The 17,243-nt window shown below is 36.3% G+C and overlaps 1 protein-coding gene across 1 annotated transcript in view; it reads right to left on the bottom strand.

The window, feature by feature from the left end:
• Positions 1 to 1,797, bottom strand: part of LOC129351228 (potassium channel subfamily K member 2-like) — a 31,364-nt gene extending 29,567 nt beyond the window's left edge. Inside the window, exon 1 of the mRNA XM_055020119.1 lies at positions 1,488 to 1,797. Within this exon, the coding sequence (XP_054876094.1) occupies position 1,488 (1 nt within the window). The 5' untranslated portion in view covers positions 1,489 to 1,797. The remainder of the gene's footprint in view (positions 1 to 1,487) is intronic.
• Positions 1,798 to 17,243: the final 15,446 nt, after the last annotated feature.

The raw sequence follows: 17,243 nt of genomic DNA, 5'->3' as shown, positions 1-17,243 counted from the left end.
ATGTTTTTTGGGATTTTATGCACAACACATGACTGTGAAGTAGAAGCAAAATGACAATTGGTTTTGAAATATATTACAAATAAAAATCTCTAAATGAATACAGCTTCCATCAGCCTTTTACTTTACTTTTTTTTTTTTGCTTTTGCTGCTACAGGGTTGGTTGAAGCATGAATGAAGTTTGTTGTTGAACAACAGTCTTTGAAAGAGGTCTGAACTTTGACTGTACTTGTTAAGCCTTGCCCACTCCAGGCCCTTCTCCTTGCCAGCTTCTAAAATGTATTCTTCCAGGTTTGCCCTGCATTAAGCTCCTTTCCAATTCTTCCTGATTGGCATTCCTGTACCTGGGATTGTACTGTGCTAAACAGTTCCAGGACTTATTTGGAAAACTGAGGCTGCTTTTTGGTCATTTTAAATCAGGTCAAACAAAGCTCCTATATGGAGTCCCTCAAGACTCCATATAGGAGAACGTTTACTCCTCTGGCTCAGATCTTTGGAGTAGTACAACATTGTTTAACATATCTATCCTCCAATATTACATTTCTGTCCCCACTTGACCGTAGTTCACTACAGTTACTATGTCCAAAATACAATCGCAATGCAGAAGAGTCAGAATGTGGCAAGTGGCAATTGCTTCCTTGACTTATCCAGTGTGCTTGCTGTGTTTTTGCATTCTTTCACCAGAGCTGTACTGGTGCCACACTGCTATTGTTTTTTTTAGGCAATTCTTGGAAGATTTTAGTGGGCAGACTTTGTGAAACCCCAGGCGAAACATGAGATTTCTACAGAAAGCCCACTGTTTCTTTTTACTGAGCATTTTATGAGGCGTCCATTTTTATGGTTGCACTGTTAGAATTACTGGATCTGCACCTCTTGTTCAGCTCCCAGTGATCTGTAGCAATCAGCAGCCTCACATCCACATGTTTTCGTTTCCTTGGATAAAAATCAAACACACAGACTCTAATCTTTGTGGAATAAACTAAGACTGTCTGACAGCGGGTTATTACATTTTAATGTTGCACATACAGCACTTTCTCTGCATGGCTACATTCTTTTTTTTAGTATTTCTGTGCTTGGAACATGAGCTACACCAAAAAAAAAATAATAAAATAAAATAAAATAAACAAATACATTTAAAACATTAAATATTTAACAATATTTGCCACAATGATGTTTCTCAAGCGTTTGTTACCCTTAGGTGATTACGTAACACCGCCCAAGAGGTCTGTTAGCCTTTTTTTTTTTTTTAGGAAACTGCTTCCACAGAGTAGTTAGTACTCACTTCATACCTCCCTCATTCTTATTTTATAAGTTATATGACTAAGGTAAATACTGTTGTCACGATTCAGATGGTAAAAAAATAAAAATAAATAGTTTTTATGGAACAATGTTTGACAATACAGACACAAAAATGACACAAATTATCTGTTAACATTCACAATTCACGCAGTCAATTTATAATCACCTTGATGTCAACGTAGGCTACTTACTTCTCTACCATCTCGTCTCTGGCGGTTTCCTAGAAGGCGTTATTTTCCAGGAAAGCGCAGCACGGCTCTCTGTCTAAAGTCTGCCTTTGCCTCCCGTGGTCGCTCCAGAGGACGTGTCCGCTGCCCACATGGCTTCGGAGCGCTGACCTGCTGCCTGCTTCACGATCTCCGGAGAAAAATCATCCGGCTCATGACGTCCGGTCGGCACAAACGCGAGCCGAGACTGAGCGTAAAAGGAGCTGGCAGAGGCTCCTATCCACGGTGCACAGCCAGGTGTTTGGGGGAAGCGTGGTTTGTTGTTGGAGTGAGAGCAAACACTGGTAAGAAAGAGTAAGACAGCGACGGATGCGCTGCAGTGCGCTGGAGAGAGAGAGAGAGAGAGAGAGAGAGAGAGAGAGAGAGAGAGAGAGAGAGAGAGAGAGAGAGAGAGAGAGAGAGAGACCAGAGAGAGAGAGAGAGAGAGAGAGAGGAGAGACAGAGAGAGAGAGAGAGAGAGAGAGAGAGAGAGAGAGAGAGAAACCTCTGAGGTTTCTAGCGCTGAAACATCTTATGGGAAATTTCTATAGCTCAGGATTCAGAGCCCATGATTATTGGCAGTTTGCAAAAGTATTCATGCCCCTTAAACTTTTTCACATTTTGTCTCATTGAAAACTTCACTCTCAGTTGTTGTGATTCTATGCTAAATCAATCATTAAATAAATAAATAATTGTCAAACAGGAAGAAATTACACATGGCTTCATTTTACTTGTATACTGAAGGAAAACAAATTGGAGAGTGGCTGCTTCTTAAAGAGAAAGAGGTCAAACTTCAAGGTGTCATGTTACTTACATGTTATGACACCATACGTAACATGGTGTCATAAAATGGCACCTTGTTACACACAGCATGGTGTTGTAGGTTCAGTAAAGATTTAAGTTCATGATTCAATACTGAGGAACAGTCTGGGTTCTGTTTCTAATTTGCCCAAAACCATTGTGACATTTCTTAAGAGTTTTCAAGATTTTCTTCTGTTGACTAATTTAACACAATGTAAACCTTTTAGAAGGTGCATCTGGAGTAAAACTAAAATAGCGAACATCACACTTTACACTGACAATGGTCCCAATACAGACTGCAGAATGAAACAGTTGGCAATTTTGCATCATCATTTTACATAAAAGCACCTTGTACAGAGGACTGACATTTTCCTCCTGAGGTCTGCCCACCCTTGTTGCTTTACTTTCCCTCTCAAGGACAGTTTTCTGCTGTTTAAAGCAGAAAGCGCAGTGCCATGATGTCCTTGTTGGACCAGTAATTTAAACGGGTGCTGCCCCCGTCACAGAGACGTTGAACCTGCAGGCGACAACCAGCTTATCAGTGGGAGGAAGCAGACCCCAGGGCACGACACTACATGCTCCAAAGCACAGGTTTGGTGCATTAATTAAATCCATCCGAATTAGTGAGACAGTCTGGGCTGTTTCTGATGTGACTTTTCATTTATTTGTGGCATGTAGGTGTGTTCTCTCTGAAAAAGTAGAGAATACACAGGGGCTGACAAGGATTTTAATTAGGTTACAGTCTGTTCTGTCCTTGAAGATGTTCATATAAGGCAGAAAACCGCAGGATAGTGTGTGTTAGTGCTGAAGTGCCCACTGTATTGATCAATATTGACTGCTCATTTGCATAATGTACTTGTGGTAATTGAATGGTAGGACTCCAGAGCTGAGTTTCTCTGCTTTAATAAGATACATTTATTAATCAAGCAAAAATCTTCTGAGGTACAATATTGTGACTTTCATGTTTTGTTCCATTTTAGTCAGATTACATGCCTTAAACTTTTTAAGTTCATGCAAAACTATATACAGGTTTGTATGCAATACGTGTGAACATTCTGTTTGTGATAATAAAAGAATAAAGAATGTTATTATTATAGAGGATTGTAAATCTAACTGCAGGTCTTCTGGGATTCAGTATTTTTCTTTTAAATCTCGCAATATTTTAAGCTAACATTTCTAGCAGTTGGATAGAAATGATTTATGGCAACACAACATGTTGCCATAAATCTTTGTTCTGTTTGATTCAAATGTGTGTGATTTTGTGATGTCAAGTTATATCTCTTCTGGCTATGATAGAGCTCAAGTAAACAGCTGTTTTTCACCCAATATGAACCTTAAGCTCAGCCAGATAGTTTTTATAAAGTATTCTGAGGGGAAGATTTGCACCTATTGTCGTATTTATTTCACACTGAAGGAGTTAAATGTCTAAGTAAATATCACCCAATTCCTCTGACTGCCCACAGGCAAGTGCAAGCCCCACACCATGAAATCCATCCTGCTCCAGTATTGATTTTTACAGCCGCCTCCTAATTTGTTTCCTCTGCTAGATGAAGTCTTCAGCTGTATAAATGTCTTCTTTCTCACAGACATTTCGCTTGAAATTTTCTCTGGTCTTACCTCACCTCTTTCAATCCCAGTCGACGTCAGATGTGAAGTCACACAGAGAATATATAAATTCTCTCTTTTTTTTCTTTTAGCTTTCTGTGCAGTAGTGTCGATGAGCTGTAATAAAATGTATTAATTAAATAGATAGCTCAGCGTTATAATCACTTTCACAATTTCTCCAAACTGATCAAAGGAGCCTTGCTTCCCGATCCCCAATTTTTTGCTTTAATTAGAAATAATTGAAGTAGTTTGAAGTTGAGTTTTTTAACAATAGTTACAAAAATTGAAAAAAACTTATTCAGTCTCACTAAGGTCTGTCCAGTAATGACTCAATTAAATAAAAAGACAAATTTAAAGATTAAATGTTCTAACACTAATTCTTGAATATACACTATCCCTCAAAGACAAATGGGGAGAAAAGAGTTAAAAAAAATCATATTTAAACTAGTGAAAGATCTATTCTTTATTAAATGTTCCCAGTCTCTCTGGAGTTTAGGAAAAGGGGAAATCTTGAATTTGAATTTTTTGCTTCTTTTTTTTTTTTTGTCCTATTGCTTTGCTCCTGACACTGAGCACTTTTCACAACCAAATAACATGTCTCATATTGAATAGTGCCCAGTTTGGCGGGCAGCTTTAATGAAACCAGGAACATATGGTTCATGTTACATGAAGACAGAAACCTTGTTATGGGTGACATTGCTGCATTAATGTGCCATACTATCAATGTAATTTTGTAAAGGCGGAGCAACAAAAGAGTAAAGATGTTGATGATGAATTTCATTCAAGATTCTCATGAATAAGTTACTAAAAACCATTCTACTGAGTCCATAAGAGTCTCTTGGAAAGCAAAGTTGTTTAAGGCATTTGTCATCTTTAAAATCAGTGGGACGATCTTAATGTACTCATCTGATTCCAACTATTGTAGCTATTTCATTTTTTCACAAACACGTTGGCAAAATCTATGTGCTTCTCACTAACAGATTTAAAAACAAAAAACCCCATCTGTCCCTATTGTTCTCTGTATGAGTGCAAGAATTTTAAAAAAATATATTGCACAATTGTCTTGCCAAAATCTGTCAGGAGTTGTGTTTTTCAGAAGGTTCAGGAAACAGATGAACCACAACATCAGCAAGCAAAACATTTTTAAGGTTTCATTTAATTATACACTTTTATGTCCACGGCCTCATCTGCAAGCTCGCATTGTAAAGACTCCGGGGATTTGACGGTCCTGCTGAATCTAACTCAATCGTTTCTACAGACGCTGCACTTTGCTCGTCCTGCAGAGAGTTATCAGCAAATCCACAGTGTCGGGACCTCTACGGTGTGTTTTTACACACTACCCTGCATGTTTCAGTTGTTTCCCTGTTTCAGCAAACCTGATTTCAGTTAAAGGTTGATTAACAAGCTTTTGCTGAACTGTAAACAACTGAATCAGGCGTGTTAAAGCAAGGAAATGTCAAAAACTCTCAAGGCAGTGTGTCTTAAGGGTCAGGGTAGGGAAAAGATGCTCTGCGGGGTAAAAAGTGTACATTTCTAGACTACTGGATTTAAAATGATTCATCTCCCACCACAAATTAAATTTGTTCAAAAAATTCAAATCACATTTTAACTAGACCTACATGATGCATCAGCAATAGGGCTGAAACTAGTGATTATTTGGACAACTGCTCATTTAATCTAATTCCAAAAGCAAAATTTAGGTTGATGTTAGGAAATTACCCTTTTATAAACTTCTGCTGTATCAAACATTGTTCAGATCCCTGGATAGTTCAAGAGCACAAATCTATTTAGACTAGATCTTTACCTTCAGGTTGACACCTCACATCGCTGTTTGCAAAAACCAGCCACAGAGACAGGATCTTTCTCCAGGCTGTCTCTAATGAATACGCAACAGTTTTGAGTGCCCACATCCACACTTTTTTTAAAAAAAAATTGTTTCTACATGAACATTTTTACAATTAACAAATTTTGCAGTATGGACTGATCAGTTTTAGGTGCAACTGTGTAATGAATGTCTCAGCAAGTAAATTCAGTGTTCTGTAAACTCATTGTAAATTATATAAATCACTTATAGAAGAGTTTGATGTAGAATTCACATTGAATATCTGTAACTCACACAAGCTGCATTATGTAAAAACCTTTCTTATCCGTCAGGCTTCAGTGGTCTCTGTTAATTGCGCGATCTTTACACACTGGGTTTAGAAGCCATTAAAATGCGCAGTTGGTTCTCAAACAGATAGAGCTTCAGTATCTCATGTTGATTTCTTCCTCACTTTATTAAACTGTCATTTTCTTGTCTGGAAGCTAGTCACTATTTTTTGATAAGTTAAGCTATTTTGCTCCTATGGGGACTTTTTTAGTTCCTACATGCTAATGAAAGTTGATTAAAGACAGTAATGAAGTAAACTAAACACGTTATGTTTATGTGCTCAAACACAAGCTTCTCGGTCTTAATAATTAGGCTCTGCTTGAACATATTCCCAGTTGTACTGGGTTCAGAAAAGCCTGGGAAGACATTTTATAGCAGTTTGTTTTGCAAGCTGTGAGAAAATTGACATAAAGATATTAATAATAAAATCATCAATTTCAATAATAATTACACAATGTCAGTGTATTTATCTGAAACAAGATAACAAAATGGCTTAAAAAATTTGATTTTATTCTTCTTGTTTCCTCTGGTAGATTAAATGAGGCTCAAAGGTCTGTTGGTGAATATTTCAAATATGCAAAGATTAATAAAAATACCTGTGGGATATATGTGATTAGATTTCAACATCACATTATTTTCAGCTAAGCAAAAAGATTATTATTAAAGTGCAGGGATGCTCTTTCTTTCTATCCTGTTCAGTACTGTTCCCTGCTCTCTGCATGGAAGCACACTCTATTAATGGATGGCGGTGATAGAAAACTTGACTTTGGATGAGTGCAGAAAATCCAGAGGACTCAAACATGGGAATTTCATTTTTGTTTACAAATTTGTTCATTTTTAAACATTTTATGCTTTCTTTTTATCAATTATTTTTGCACTAACAAACTTGTTGTGTTTATGTAAATAAAATAAAAGAAACCAGGTTTTGTATTTTATTTTTAATTTTATTCTTTTAAGACTTTTTGTTTTTCAGTTATTTCATATACAAGTGGAGCCCCTTTAGTGCCTCTATTTGTATATGAAATAACATCTTTTGAATAAATTACCATTACAATTTGCCACCAATTTTTTTTTTTTTTTTTTTTGTTCTCTGGTCAATTAAAATAGTGTTTTATTTATTTTTTTCTATTGTGCAATAGAAAAAGTTTTTGGAGTGTCTGTTTCAACACAGTTGATTCAAATGGTCTGACTACTTCAACTTCAGTGAGACAAAACCTGAATCATCACTTAATTCAGGTGAACTAAAACATCCAGGATTGACTTTGGACACATCTGATTTAAAGGAACCCCTTCAGGTGCAGCACAAAGTAAATGAAAGAGCTTTCCAGTAAAACAACAAACTAAGTTTCAGAATATACAGTAAAGGAAATCAATGACTTAAAGTTGCAGGAACAATCATGTTATTTGCTTCTGATTAAAGGAGCCAAAGGTTTCTGCACACAAATTCCTAGTTTGCTAGGAATTTGGTTCCAGATTTCAAAAAGCACATGGAAACCTAAGTGCTGCCTTTCCATTGTGTATTTCTGCAAACGCTGAGTTAACAAGTTTCTGATGAGCTTTGGGGTCCAGATTTGGTCCCAACATGATAAAACTTGTAGAGACATGAGGCTTGTGTTGATCCAACTATGACTTTGTACTTGGATCCACTTTTCCTCTACAGAGCAGCCATTGTGACTGTATGGCAAAGAACTAACATATGCATAAAAATATGAAAGAGATATAAAAACATAAATAATGCAAGTGACATGTAAGGTATTTTGCAGTCAATGTATATATACTAGCCACTACTTGATTTAGAAAACAGGAAATAGTTTTTATTTAAAAAACTGAGTGAAAGCTTGAAGCACTGCATGAACTAAGACATCAGTTCACTCATGTACTGATGTTTTTCTTGTCCCCTGAGTGAAAACTTTGAGAAATGAAATGGTCTCTCATTCTGCTTCATTTGCTCACAATAGATGGCAGCCCGTACACTGCTGAACCTCTCATCACTCTTAGGGCCACGAAAGGACAAAAAATTGCCTTTTTTCTGGAGCGTCTGTCCAATTTCATGGCTGACTGGACAATAGAGAAACAGAGCTAATGGTTCACCTGATGTTTGCTTTAAGTAACATAAATTGATCCCTTATTTCAAAAATGTATGTTTTTCAGAAAATAAATAATTAGAACTGTGCAACAGACTTTAGCATAAATGTGTACCTGGGACTCTGTTATTTACCATTTGTAACTGTAAAAGAAATATTATTTACATTTTTTTCAGTGCCAAACTTTGCTTATACTGAAAACCTTAGATATATGTAACATTTCTCCCAACTTTAATATATTCGAGGCCCCATACCTCTTTGATGTTACACCTGCTCATTTGGACCAGCATACAGTCAAGCTTTTGATGAAGAAAAATTTTGCTTTGTTCTTTACCGCCTACTGAAATGTCCATGTCGCCCTGTCTGCTGTATTCACTGTGGTACATCTAGCAGTGAGGTTTAATTAAGATTAATGTGAGACCTGACAGGGAACCCTGCTGACTGAGTTGGGACTGATTTTATGATGCAATGTGGTTAAAGAAGATAGCTGCAGACTTGTTGGTAGAGGCAGAATGTCTTGACATTTTATCCATGTGTGATTCAGTGTATGGAGGTGTAGGGTTATTGTTGTAGTAGGACCTGCAAACAGGATGAAACTTGGCAACTGAGATTAAAGCAATGCAAAGACAGGCAATACCAGTTTTTCTGAGCTGTCAATGTGTTTCCCTTTTATTTTTTTAGAGTTGGAAAACTTTCACCATTTGAAGTTAATGGCACAGGATCCTGCATCAATAGGTCAGGCAGAGCTTTAGCTTTTTTTTAAAGAAAAGAAAAATCAAAAGTCCATTTCAGTGAAAGGAAACATTCAAGTCCATCATGACTTAAATAGCCATAAACCATATTAATGTTTAAATTTTGGGAGAGTTTACCTAAACAAAACATCAAAAAATAAAGCAATAACATTTTCTAAAAAAAATATTTGACATACGCCACATGCAACTGACTACCAACTACATATATGAAGTATACAAAACAAAAAAAAAAAGCAAACAAAACCATCGTCACACTGATGGTTTGCCCCATTGAGGTGGAGGATCAGGGATCAGGGAATTCATCCATGACTTTAGTCCTCGGGAAGTTGACCTCAAAGACAGTGAAGTCAGTGGTCTTCAAAATAAAAGCATAACAAAACAAACATCAAGTTAGCCTCACTTTAGTGAGGGAGATGCTTTCTTGCACCCTCACATGAAGTGAGTCTATAAAACTAAAATATTAATAATGTCCACATGGTGAATCTTCAAACAGATCTGACACTTTAATCTCATCTGCAAAAAAAAAAAAACAGATGAGATTTTACTGAATCTTTTTGGGAGAGGTTCTTGTTGCCATGGTTGTTTCTAAGCCTTTAAAGTTTCTTGTTTTTTGTTGACGTAATAAAAGTCCAGGAGAAACTGGAATCAGCAGCAATTCAATTCTCATTAAAGTCTACCTCTGTAGACTCCACATCTGCACTAAAATATTTTAAAAAGTTAAATCAAAATATGTAGCTCTCACTGTCTGACTTACTGTATATCTCTGTTCTGCTTTGCAACTTCCAACAGGAATGCTTCCATGATTACTTTGTTTTGTTTTCCATGTCCTGGTGAAGAAAAGCCACGCCACAGAATGATGGAGTCACCACCATGTTTCACTGTGGGTGATATTGGATTTTGGGCACACAGGTAGGTCAAAAAGTGAAGTAGCTTGTTGTTGTAATGTCACATGTTGAAGGAGCATGAAAAATGATTTTTGGAGACATTTTATGTCACCAGGCTAGAAGTTTGTAATTGCACACACACATACAAACTTGAGATGAACCTTTTAAATAACAGTACTTTGTGTAATGAAATTACATGAACTATTAATACCGCTGACATTCACAGATGGTGACATTTTTCCGCTGTGAGCTGAATGTCAGTGGCGGCTTTAAGATTTTGCTTTTCTGTCAGAGACTAAAAAAATCCCAGACCAATGAGGAATCAATGTGAAATAACAGACAGATGAATCACTGAAAAAGAAATGAACATTTAAAGTTCCTGAAGTTACTTTTTTTAACACCACAAATGACATTCAACCACAAAATCTGTCACAGCTTTGTAATTGAGCAGTTACCAGATAATATATATTGTTAGACGTCTGTGGTGCCCATCATTGCGTAGTGGTGCTTTTGATGTGTAGTGAGCTCTTTCCCAAGGACTTTATCATGTGGTTTGCCTAGAACAAAAAAAATCCTGCTCAGAAGTCCTCCCTCTCTTCCAGTCACTTGACTTTGAGGCTGTTCCTTTCCCTTTGAGACTTCAACTTGCAGCAACCCAAGTGCTCATTATCTGTTGAATAACCCAGTCTTTTCTGCTGCATGCAGTATGCAGTGCTGGTGGAGTCAGCTCTATTATTATGTTTTGTGAAAGTATTTGAATCATCCAGATAAGATCATACAAGACAGACGTAAGTGGGAAGAGAACTTCAGGGTTCAGTTCACAGGCATTCAGTTGTCAAAATGTCCTCAATTTGGAAAAAAAGAACAATCCCTCAACAAAATGTTATATTTCTCACAACTGTCATAATAAATCAGGAACAGCATTCTACTGTGCCTATAATATCAGGCATAAAATAAAAATGTCTATTTTTTCTGTCACTTGCTGCATTTAAAAGTGTATAGGCAGATTTCTGTTCCCAGCTTGAGCTCCTGCAAAGACCAGAAATTAAAGGGATAATTATGTGAATGTAAGAATACAGCATCTAATGCTGTGTAGGTTACAGCAGATATTTTCACTCTAATCACAGGAGTGCAGACAATGGACAGAAATAGCAAAATTATATTTGGCTGCAGTTCATCTTCAGTGTTCTCCACTATCTACTTCAATCCACATGAGGAAGGAGGCGCCATCTGGGTGGAAATTAAACTGACAGTGAGCAGATACAGACTGACCAGATGTTAGTGCATGATGTTTAGCTTCAATAGTTTCAGAATCCACAATCATCTCTATTCCACTGTTGTTGCCTTCATATCACAGGTCACAACTGAGATTAAAGTCTAGTCATGAAACATATCACACAGATATTGGAAAAGTTCTGCTTATTAAACACATGCACATACACAGTCACCACCAAATAACAATTTTAACTACGCCAAAATTATTAAACCGACATAACATGGAAGTTTTGTTGCACTGTGACGAACTGGCAACCTGTTCATGGTGAACACTGACTCTCAGTGATCTAGAGACAGGTACCCCCATGTGGCCCTGCCAGTTTAAATGTTGGAAGAATATTTTAAGATAAAATTATTTCCAAAATTTGAGGCAATTTTCAAATGTTTTCTTTAGATTTATGATCTCAGATGTAATTTATCACACAACTAAATAACCAACAAGCCCAAAAAAAAAAAAAGAAAAAAAAGAAGTGATAACTGAGCAATAGAAGTGAATCAGTTGGCAGACATACAATTTTTTTGTTGGACTTTTTAAAGCTTTTCCAAGTAAAGTACTGTTGCTCTGTTTGGCTTCCTCACAGTCCATTAAACCTTGGTGCTGCATTTGGCAGACAAACAGCAGCTCTTGTTGTCAGTGCAGAACAGCTCTCTATGCTTGAAAGTACACAGTGAAATTATCTGAAACAAAACAAAGTCAAAAATACCAAAGCTGCACAAAAACTCCAAGTTTTTGTGCAGCTTTGGTAAAAGTGAAGCCATACTTTAGAAAGTGGTTTATTTTTAAGGTTTAATGTTGATTAAAGTTGCAGTTAATTCCTTCACATGTTTTTATCCTAACTGCATGTGTCACAAACATTATAACATCAATTGCCTTAAAAACTACAGCTTGTGTTGCTGGGCAACTGCACAACTGGATCAGAACACCCCATTGCCTCACATAGCTGCCCCCACACATTTACCGTGGACAAGCTCTCCACATTTCATCCAAGGTGCACTTTCCCAGGAGGATGTCTTTTCCTTGACTCCTGGTCCTCAGCAGCAATCTACTCAAGAGGAAGCAAGAAATGGCTCCACTGCTTCTATAAAATGAGATTTCAGCAGGAGTGTTTCACGTTGTAACAATTTCTCTAAGGATTAAGGTGAAGTGCCTTATCTTTGATCTTGCCTCAAGAAAAACCTCTCTGACTATACATTTGTTTATATTGTTATGAGCTGATTTTCCATTTCAAGCATTCAGATGGAAACTTGATATGGAGTTTGAGGAAAACAAAGCATGTCTTCCACACTGTGGAGCTGACAACAAGAATATCTGCTGAAACAAGTTTCCTGCTGGTGGCTTCCTTCTTATGGCAACAACAAAGGTCTACTGATTAAAAAAAAATACTTGGCTCAGAGTCTATGCTAAAGGTGTGCATCCTTTCTAAAGGCACATCTACAAACTAGTTGTATCTGGTTCGGAAGATTCTTGGAAATATTTTTCCTTCTCCTTCAGTATAGAGACTGATATGACCTTTATGGCACCTCAAGCAATGTTCCTGTATGTGCAGATTCCAGGAAAGATATTCAAATCCAAAATACAGAATGTTCACTCTCCCTTCTTTTGTTGGCTTCATCTTAAGCTGGATAAGAAACAATATTAAGAAAATTCAAATTGCATCAGTCAATATGCAGTATGTAAATATGAGCTTTGCAAAACATTTACAAATATTTCACAGGTCAGATGTGCTTTCATCATCATCAGTTGTCTATATAATATTGTCTATTTCCCAGGCATATATGTAGCAAAATTAAGTAGCTATATTGTATCCAGTTGTTATAAAAATGCTGTATATATAAAACATAGTTAATTTGACTTCACAATTTAATGCAATTCATACAGATATAAAAATGAAAATCAGCTGAAAATGGTGTTTCTACACAGACTGACTCAATAGTGATTCAATGGAAGACACACCGTTCTGAACTCTCCCCGGAAAAAAAGCTCTCCATGGGAATTCAGCATAAGAAAAAAAAAACAGTTATCCAATCTTGATTTGTATTTCCTGTCACACACTTGAGCTGAGAAACATTTTTTTATTGGTTTGAAGAGGTGAGTTTCTTTTTAGAACTCAATGTATTTTTAAAGGGATTGCATCAAATTCCTGATTGGAAACCTTCACCTTGTAATTTTCAGAGGTATTTCTCCACTAACTTTACTTCTCTGGCCAAGGTGCCATAAATTTTTTTGTAAATGTTTTGCTGAAAGAAGAGAAGCTGGAAAAAAAAAAAAAAAAGACTGGTTTGTTCCCATGTATTAATGGCAATGTATAATTTCTTCAGATAATTTCCACTCTTGAGACATGTTTGAAGTAAAGAGAACAAGAAGATCTATAAATATTGATAAGACATTTTGAAGGTTTTCTTTCTTTCTTCAAAAGCTACATGGTGTAGCTTTTGGAAAAAGCTTCATCATGTTCCTGAATTTCAAACAGCTCCCTGAAAAGTAAAAGAGATTTTCTTTATGTCTGATTGCACAGGCTGGATATAGATGTATTTGAACTCTCTCTACATGCTGCTCAAACATTACATAAACAGTAAGAATTTAGAGCTTGTGTGTCAAGACAGAGATATAAATAACAACCACATTTAAACTCATTCATCATAGATGAACCTGCTGCTCTTATATGAGTGAGATTAACATCAACTTTGGAAATTTGTGTTTCATTTTTTCAGACTTAACTGATAACTTTAATTCTTGTGGGCTCGTTTTAGCATTTGTATTTTTCCATGGTAAAGAGTCCAGTATTATATGCAATAAGGCAAAAGCATATAGTAATAGAGTCAAAAAAATAAATACTTGAATAGAATTTCATTAGTCATGCTTTGACATTGTTCCGAATCATCTTGAAAACTGTTTGTGTGGTCTGATACTCTTAAACCCAGTGATCCCTTCCTGTCTACCCAAGTGTGAATAATTTATCTCTCCTCTTGTAGATATCGAAGTTACCAAAACTGCATTAATATTCTGGTGATAAATCACATTACTATCCCTTTACAGTAAATATCTCACTCTGAGTAAAGGGAGTAAATAAACGAGCACATTATTGCATTATTATAAATCACTACATACTACACTACCATAATTTTGCTTTAATTAGAATTTATGATTGTTCCACAAATCTAACCAAGGTGCAGAAAATTGGATATGTTGGAAGAGTGAACTAAATCATTTGGTGCAAAGAGGAAGCCGTGAGAATAAGTAATCTGAGGACATTTGGTAAAATATTAATCCTTCTCTAAAAAGAAGGTTGCACGAGTAGATCACTTATTTATTAAAGAGGAGACTCCTGTTCAATCTGACATTGTTGTTATGCCATGTTAGCTTAGATGATCTTTATTGCTTTGCAAATTATGTTCTTGTCACTTTGATTACATCTGGAATATCTTTGTTTAATAATTTGTTTATTCATGGGATTTCCATTTAGGCAGTAATTAATAGCTCTCCTGCTGTGAGTTGAGGGAATACCTGATGACTGCGCAGTGCTGGCAGATAAAGGCAGGGGAATCCTATTTTATAACATTTTACAAAACAAAACTGCTGTATGGAGAAAAACACACGCCACACACAGAAGCGCTCATTCCTCTGCTCATAATTAACATTATGTCACTAAAAGAAGAGAGTACATCGCTGTGAGTGCAGCAGGCAGAGAGAGCTTTAGATTGAAGAGCAGAAGTGGGAGGATATTCTTTCATGCACAGTCTGAGGGATTATGGCAATTCATTACTCACTGTCAGTCATAGAAACTGCAGGAATCTGCAGACTGATGCAAACGTCCTTTCTAGTCTCTTGCTGTATTTATTTATTATTTCACCTTCATCTGCGCCAGAAGGGGACTCTCTCCTCTCTGCAAATGCATCTGTTGTTGCTGTGGATACCAGGTTAACTCAAGCTAGATGCACTTTGTGGCGGCATGTTGCATTCTCAGCATGAACTCACGGCATGTGTTCTTCTGCCTAGATATTAGTGAACTTCCTTGACTTACTCATTTTATATTTGTGACAGCTTCCTATTTTTTTTGGTACCATTTTTGTTTGTTTATTACATGTGGAGAATCATTGTTTTTATGTCGAAGTTTATATCTTCGACATGCTGATGCCAATCAGTGGTAATCAGCAGTCCAGTCAAAAGAAACCTCAATAACGAAGAAAAAACTGAATATTTTCTCCATGTGAGCTAACAGATGCTAACTGAGATACATGTCATCTCAGCAGGCATTATTTTTTTATACTTTCTTCAATGTTATGTAAAGTCAGAATACGTATTTTGGTATTAAGGCCACAAGAAATGGTGAAAATGTTACTATTAAATGTTTTTTTATGTTTTCTAATTACTGAATAAGGCAATTACAACAAGAAAGCATCTTTTATTTGGCAGAAACACATCTTTCCTCTCCCTGTTTGACAGTTTAAAAATTTACAGCACTCTTGTTTCAGAGAAAAAGTGAATAACAGGACATTCAGTCACTTCTCACAGGATATTTGCTTCCTCCCACTCCTTGTTAATCTGCATTCAGGTCTGCAGAACTGTCAAAGGGTAATCAGCAGGACTGAACACACCTGAGACCCTGTTTGTCCCTTAAGACAAGCACGACCTTTACGTCTGGGTATTTGTTTTTTCTGTTTGAACGAAGTAGTGCAGCACCAATGTGATATTTCCATTCATAGCAGTAAAGTCACTTTTAAGATCAGTGACAATTAAGGACTAAGTAGTTTTCCTTTCTCTTTTTGCACAAAATGAATCAGAACAAGATAGTATGGCAGACAAAAATATTTCTCGTGACAAAGTCAGGCCCTGCGCTCCCGAGTCGCATCATTCAAGCAACATGGAAAGCAGTAAAGCTACTTTGTGCTGAACCTTCATTTTTAAGTCATTGATATTTAGATGACTTCAGTCCAAAAGAGATCAGTGATGAGACAGCTTAGTGATTATTTCAGAGAAGAACAATTTGAGTTTTTTCTTACCCAAAATGTTGTTTTGCAGTCTTCGAGTGATGAATTGTACATCTACAAATAAATCTATTTACACTCGCTACTTAAAATGAACACACTTGGCTGTATTTCTAATAAGAGGTCTTCTTTGTGTTGTCTTTTGAATTGGACCACGGCTTCATGTATATGTCTGTGTATTCTAATAGCTTGCCATGCAGGTGAACATTTTTACAATTTGGTGATTGTAAATTTAAACAGGGTTGTTTCATATAATTATTTAAGTTATTTTATGTATTTGTAGGTAGTTTCCCCTAAATTTTTACGTCCCCATGACGTAAGTCCAGCAAACCTCATAAGTTTTCTGACACTGCTCTTTGGTGAGGTCCAGATGAAGTTGTGGCTTTTTTTTTAGAGCAAGACTATGTCCAGGGTAACTGGACACAATCTCAATTACAAATCATTCAGTACAGATTCTCTTCTCTCCTTTCTGTAATAATTGAGGGCTTTCACTCTCGCAATGCTGTAATAATTAGCAGGATATTCAGTGGTTTGTTGAGGCTCTGCAGAGAAGCCAAAGTTGCCAATGCAGCTGCTACAATTCAGTGAGCAAAAATTCTGAAATATGATTACAGTCATTGTGTGATTAACATTTCATCCACAATGCATGCAGTTATATGACACTTGATTACACAAAACTACTCAAGTGCGACTGGTTCCTGTGCTGGGTGTAGCTTCAGAGCAAAAGAAAAATGAAAAACACACACGGAACATAAATTATTTTTATATAATAATCACTGTAAAAAAACAATAAAATCAATGGCATAACAGAAAGAACTGCATAGAAGAATTTCTATTTGTTTGCTCTTTGTAATCAGTTTTTCAATTGCATATTTACTGCATATATTTATCAAAAGTCCAAACAAGAAGATAAAGGAGCTTCAATAAAAGCCATGACTTGTTTTTATCATCAAAAATTATTTTCTTTTCAAACACATCATAGCTAAAGTCCTTTATTAATTATTCCATTGCTAAATATTAAATGTGCTCACATTTTTTATGTACAATCTTGAGGCCAATGATCACAAGTTTTTTTCCATTTGCCTTTGACAAGTGAGGCCATAAAATCTTCCTTCATTTCTTCAGATTATTGCAGTCAGCTTAGTGTCATCAACAGGGAGAGTATTTTTTTTCAGTTTTTCACAAAACTGTTTATTAAGAGCATG

The sequence above is a fragment of the Poeciliopsis prolifica genome, unplaced genomic scaffold (genome assembly GCF_027474105.1).
Source record: "Poeciliopsis prolifica strain line A6 unplaced genomic scaffold, Auburn_PproV2 SCAFFOLD065, whole genome shotgun sequence".
Classification (NCBI taxonomy): Eukaryota; Metazoa; Chordata; class Actinopteri; order Cyprinodontiformes; family Poeciliidae; genus Poeciliopsis; species Poeciliopsis prolifica.
Note: the sequence above shows the minus strand (reverse complement) of the source record. Positions and strands in the feature narration are given on the sequence as shown.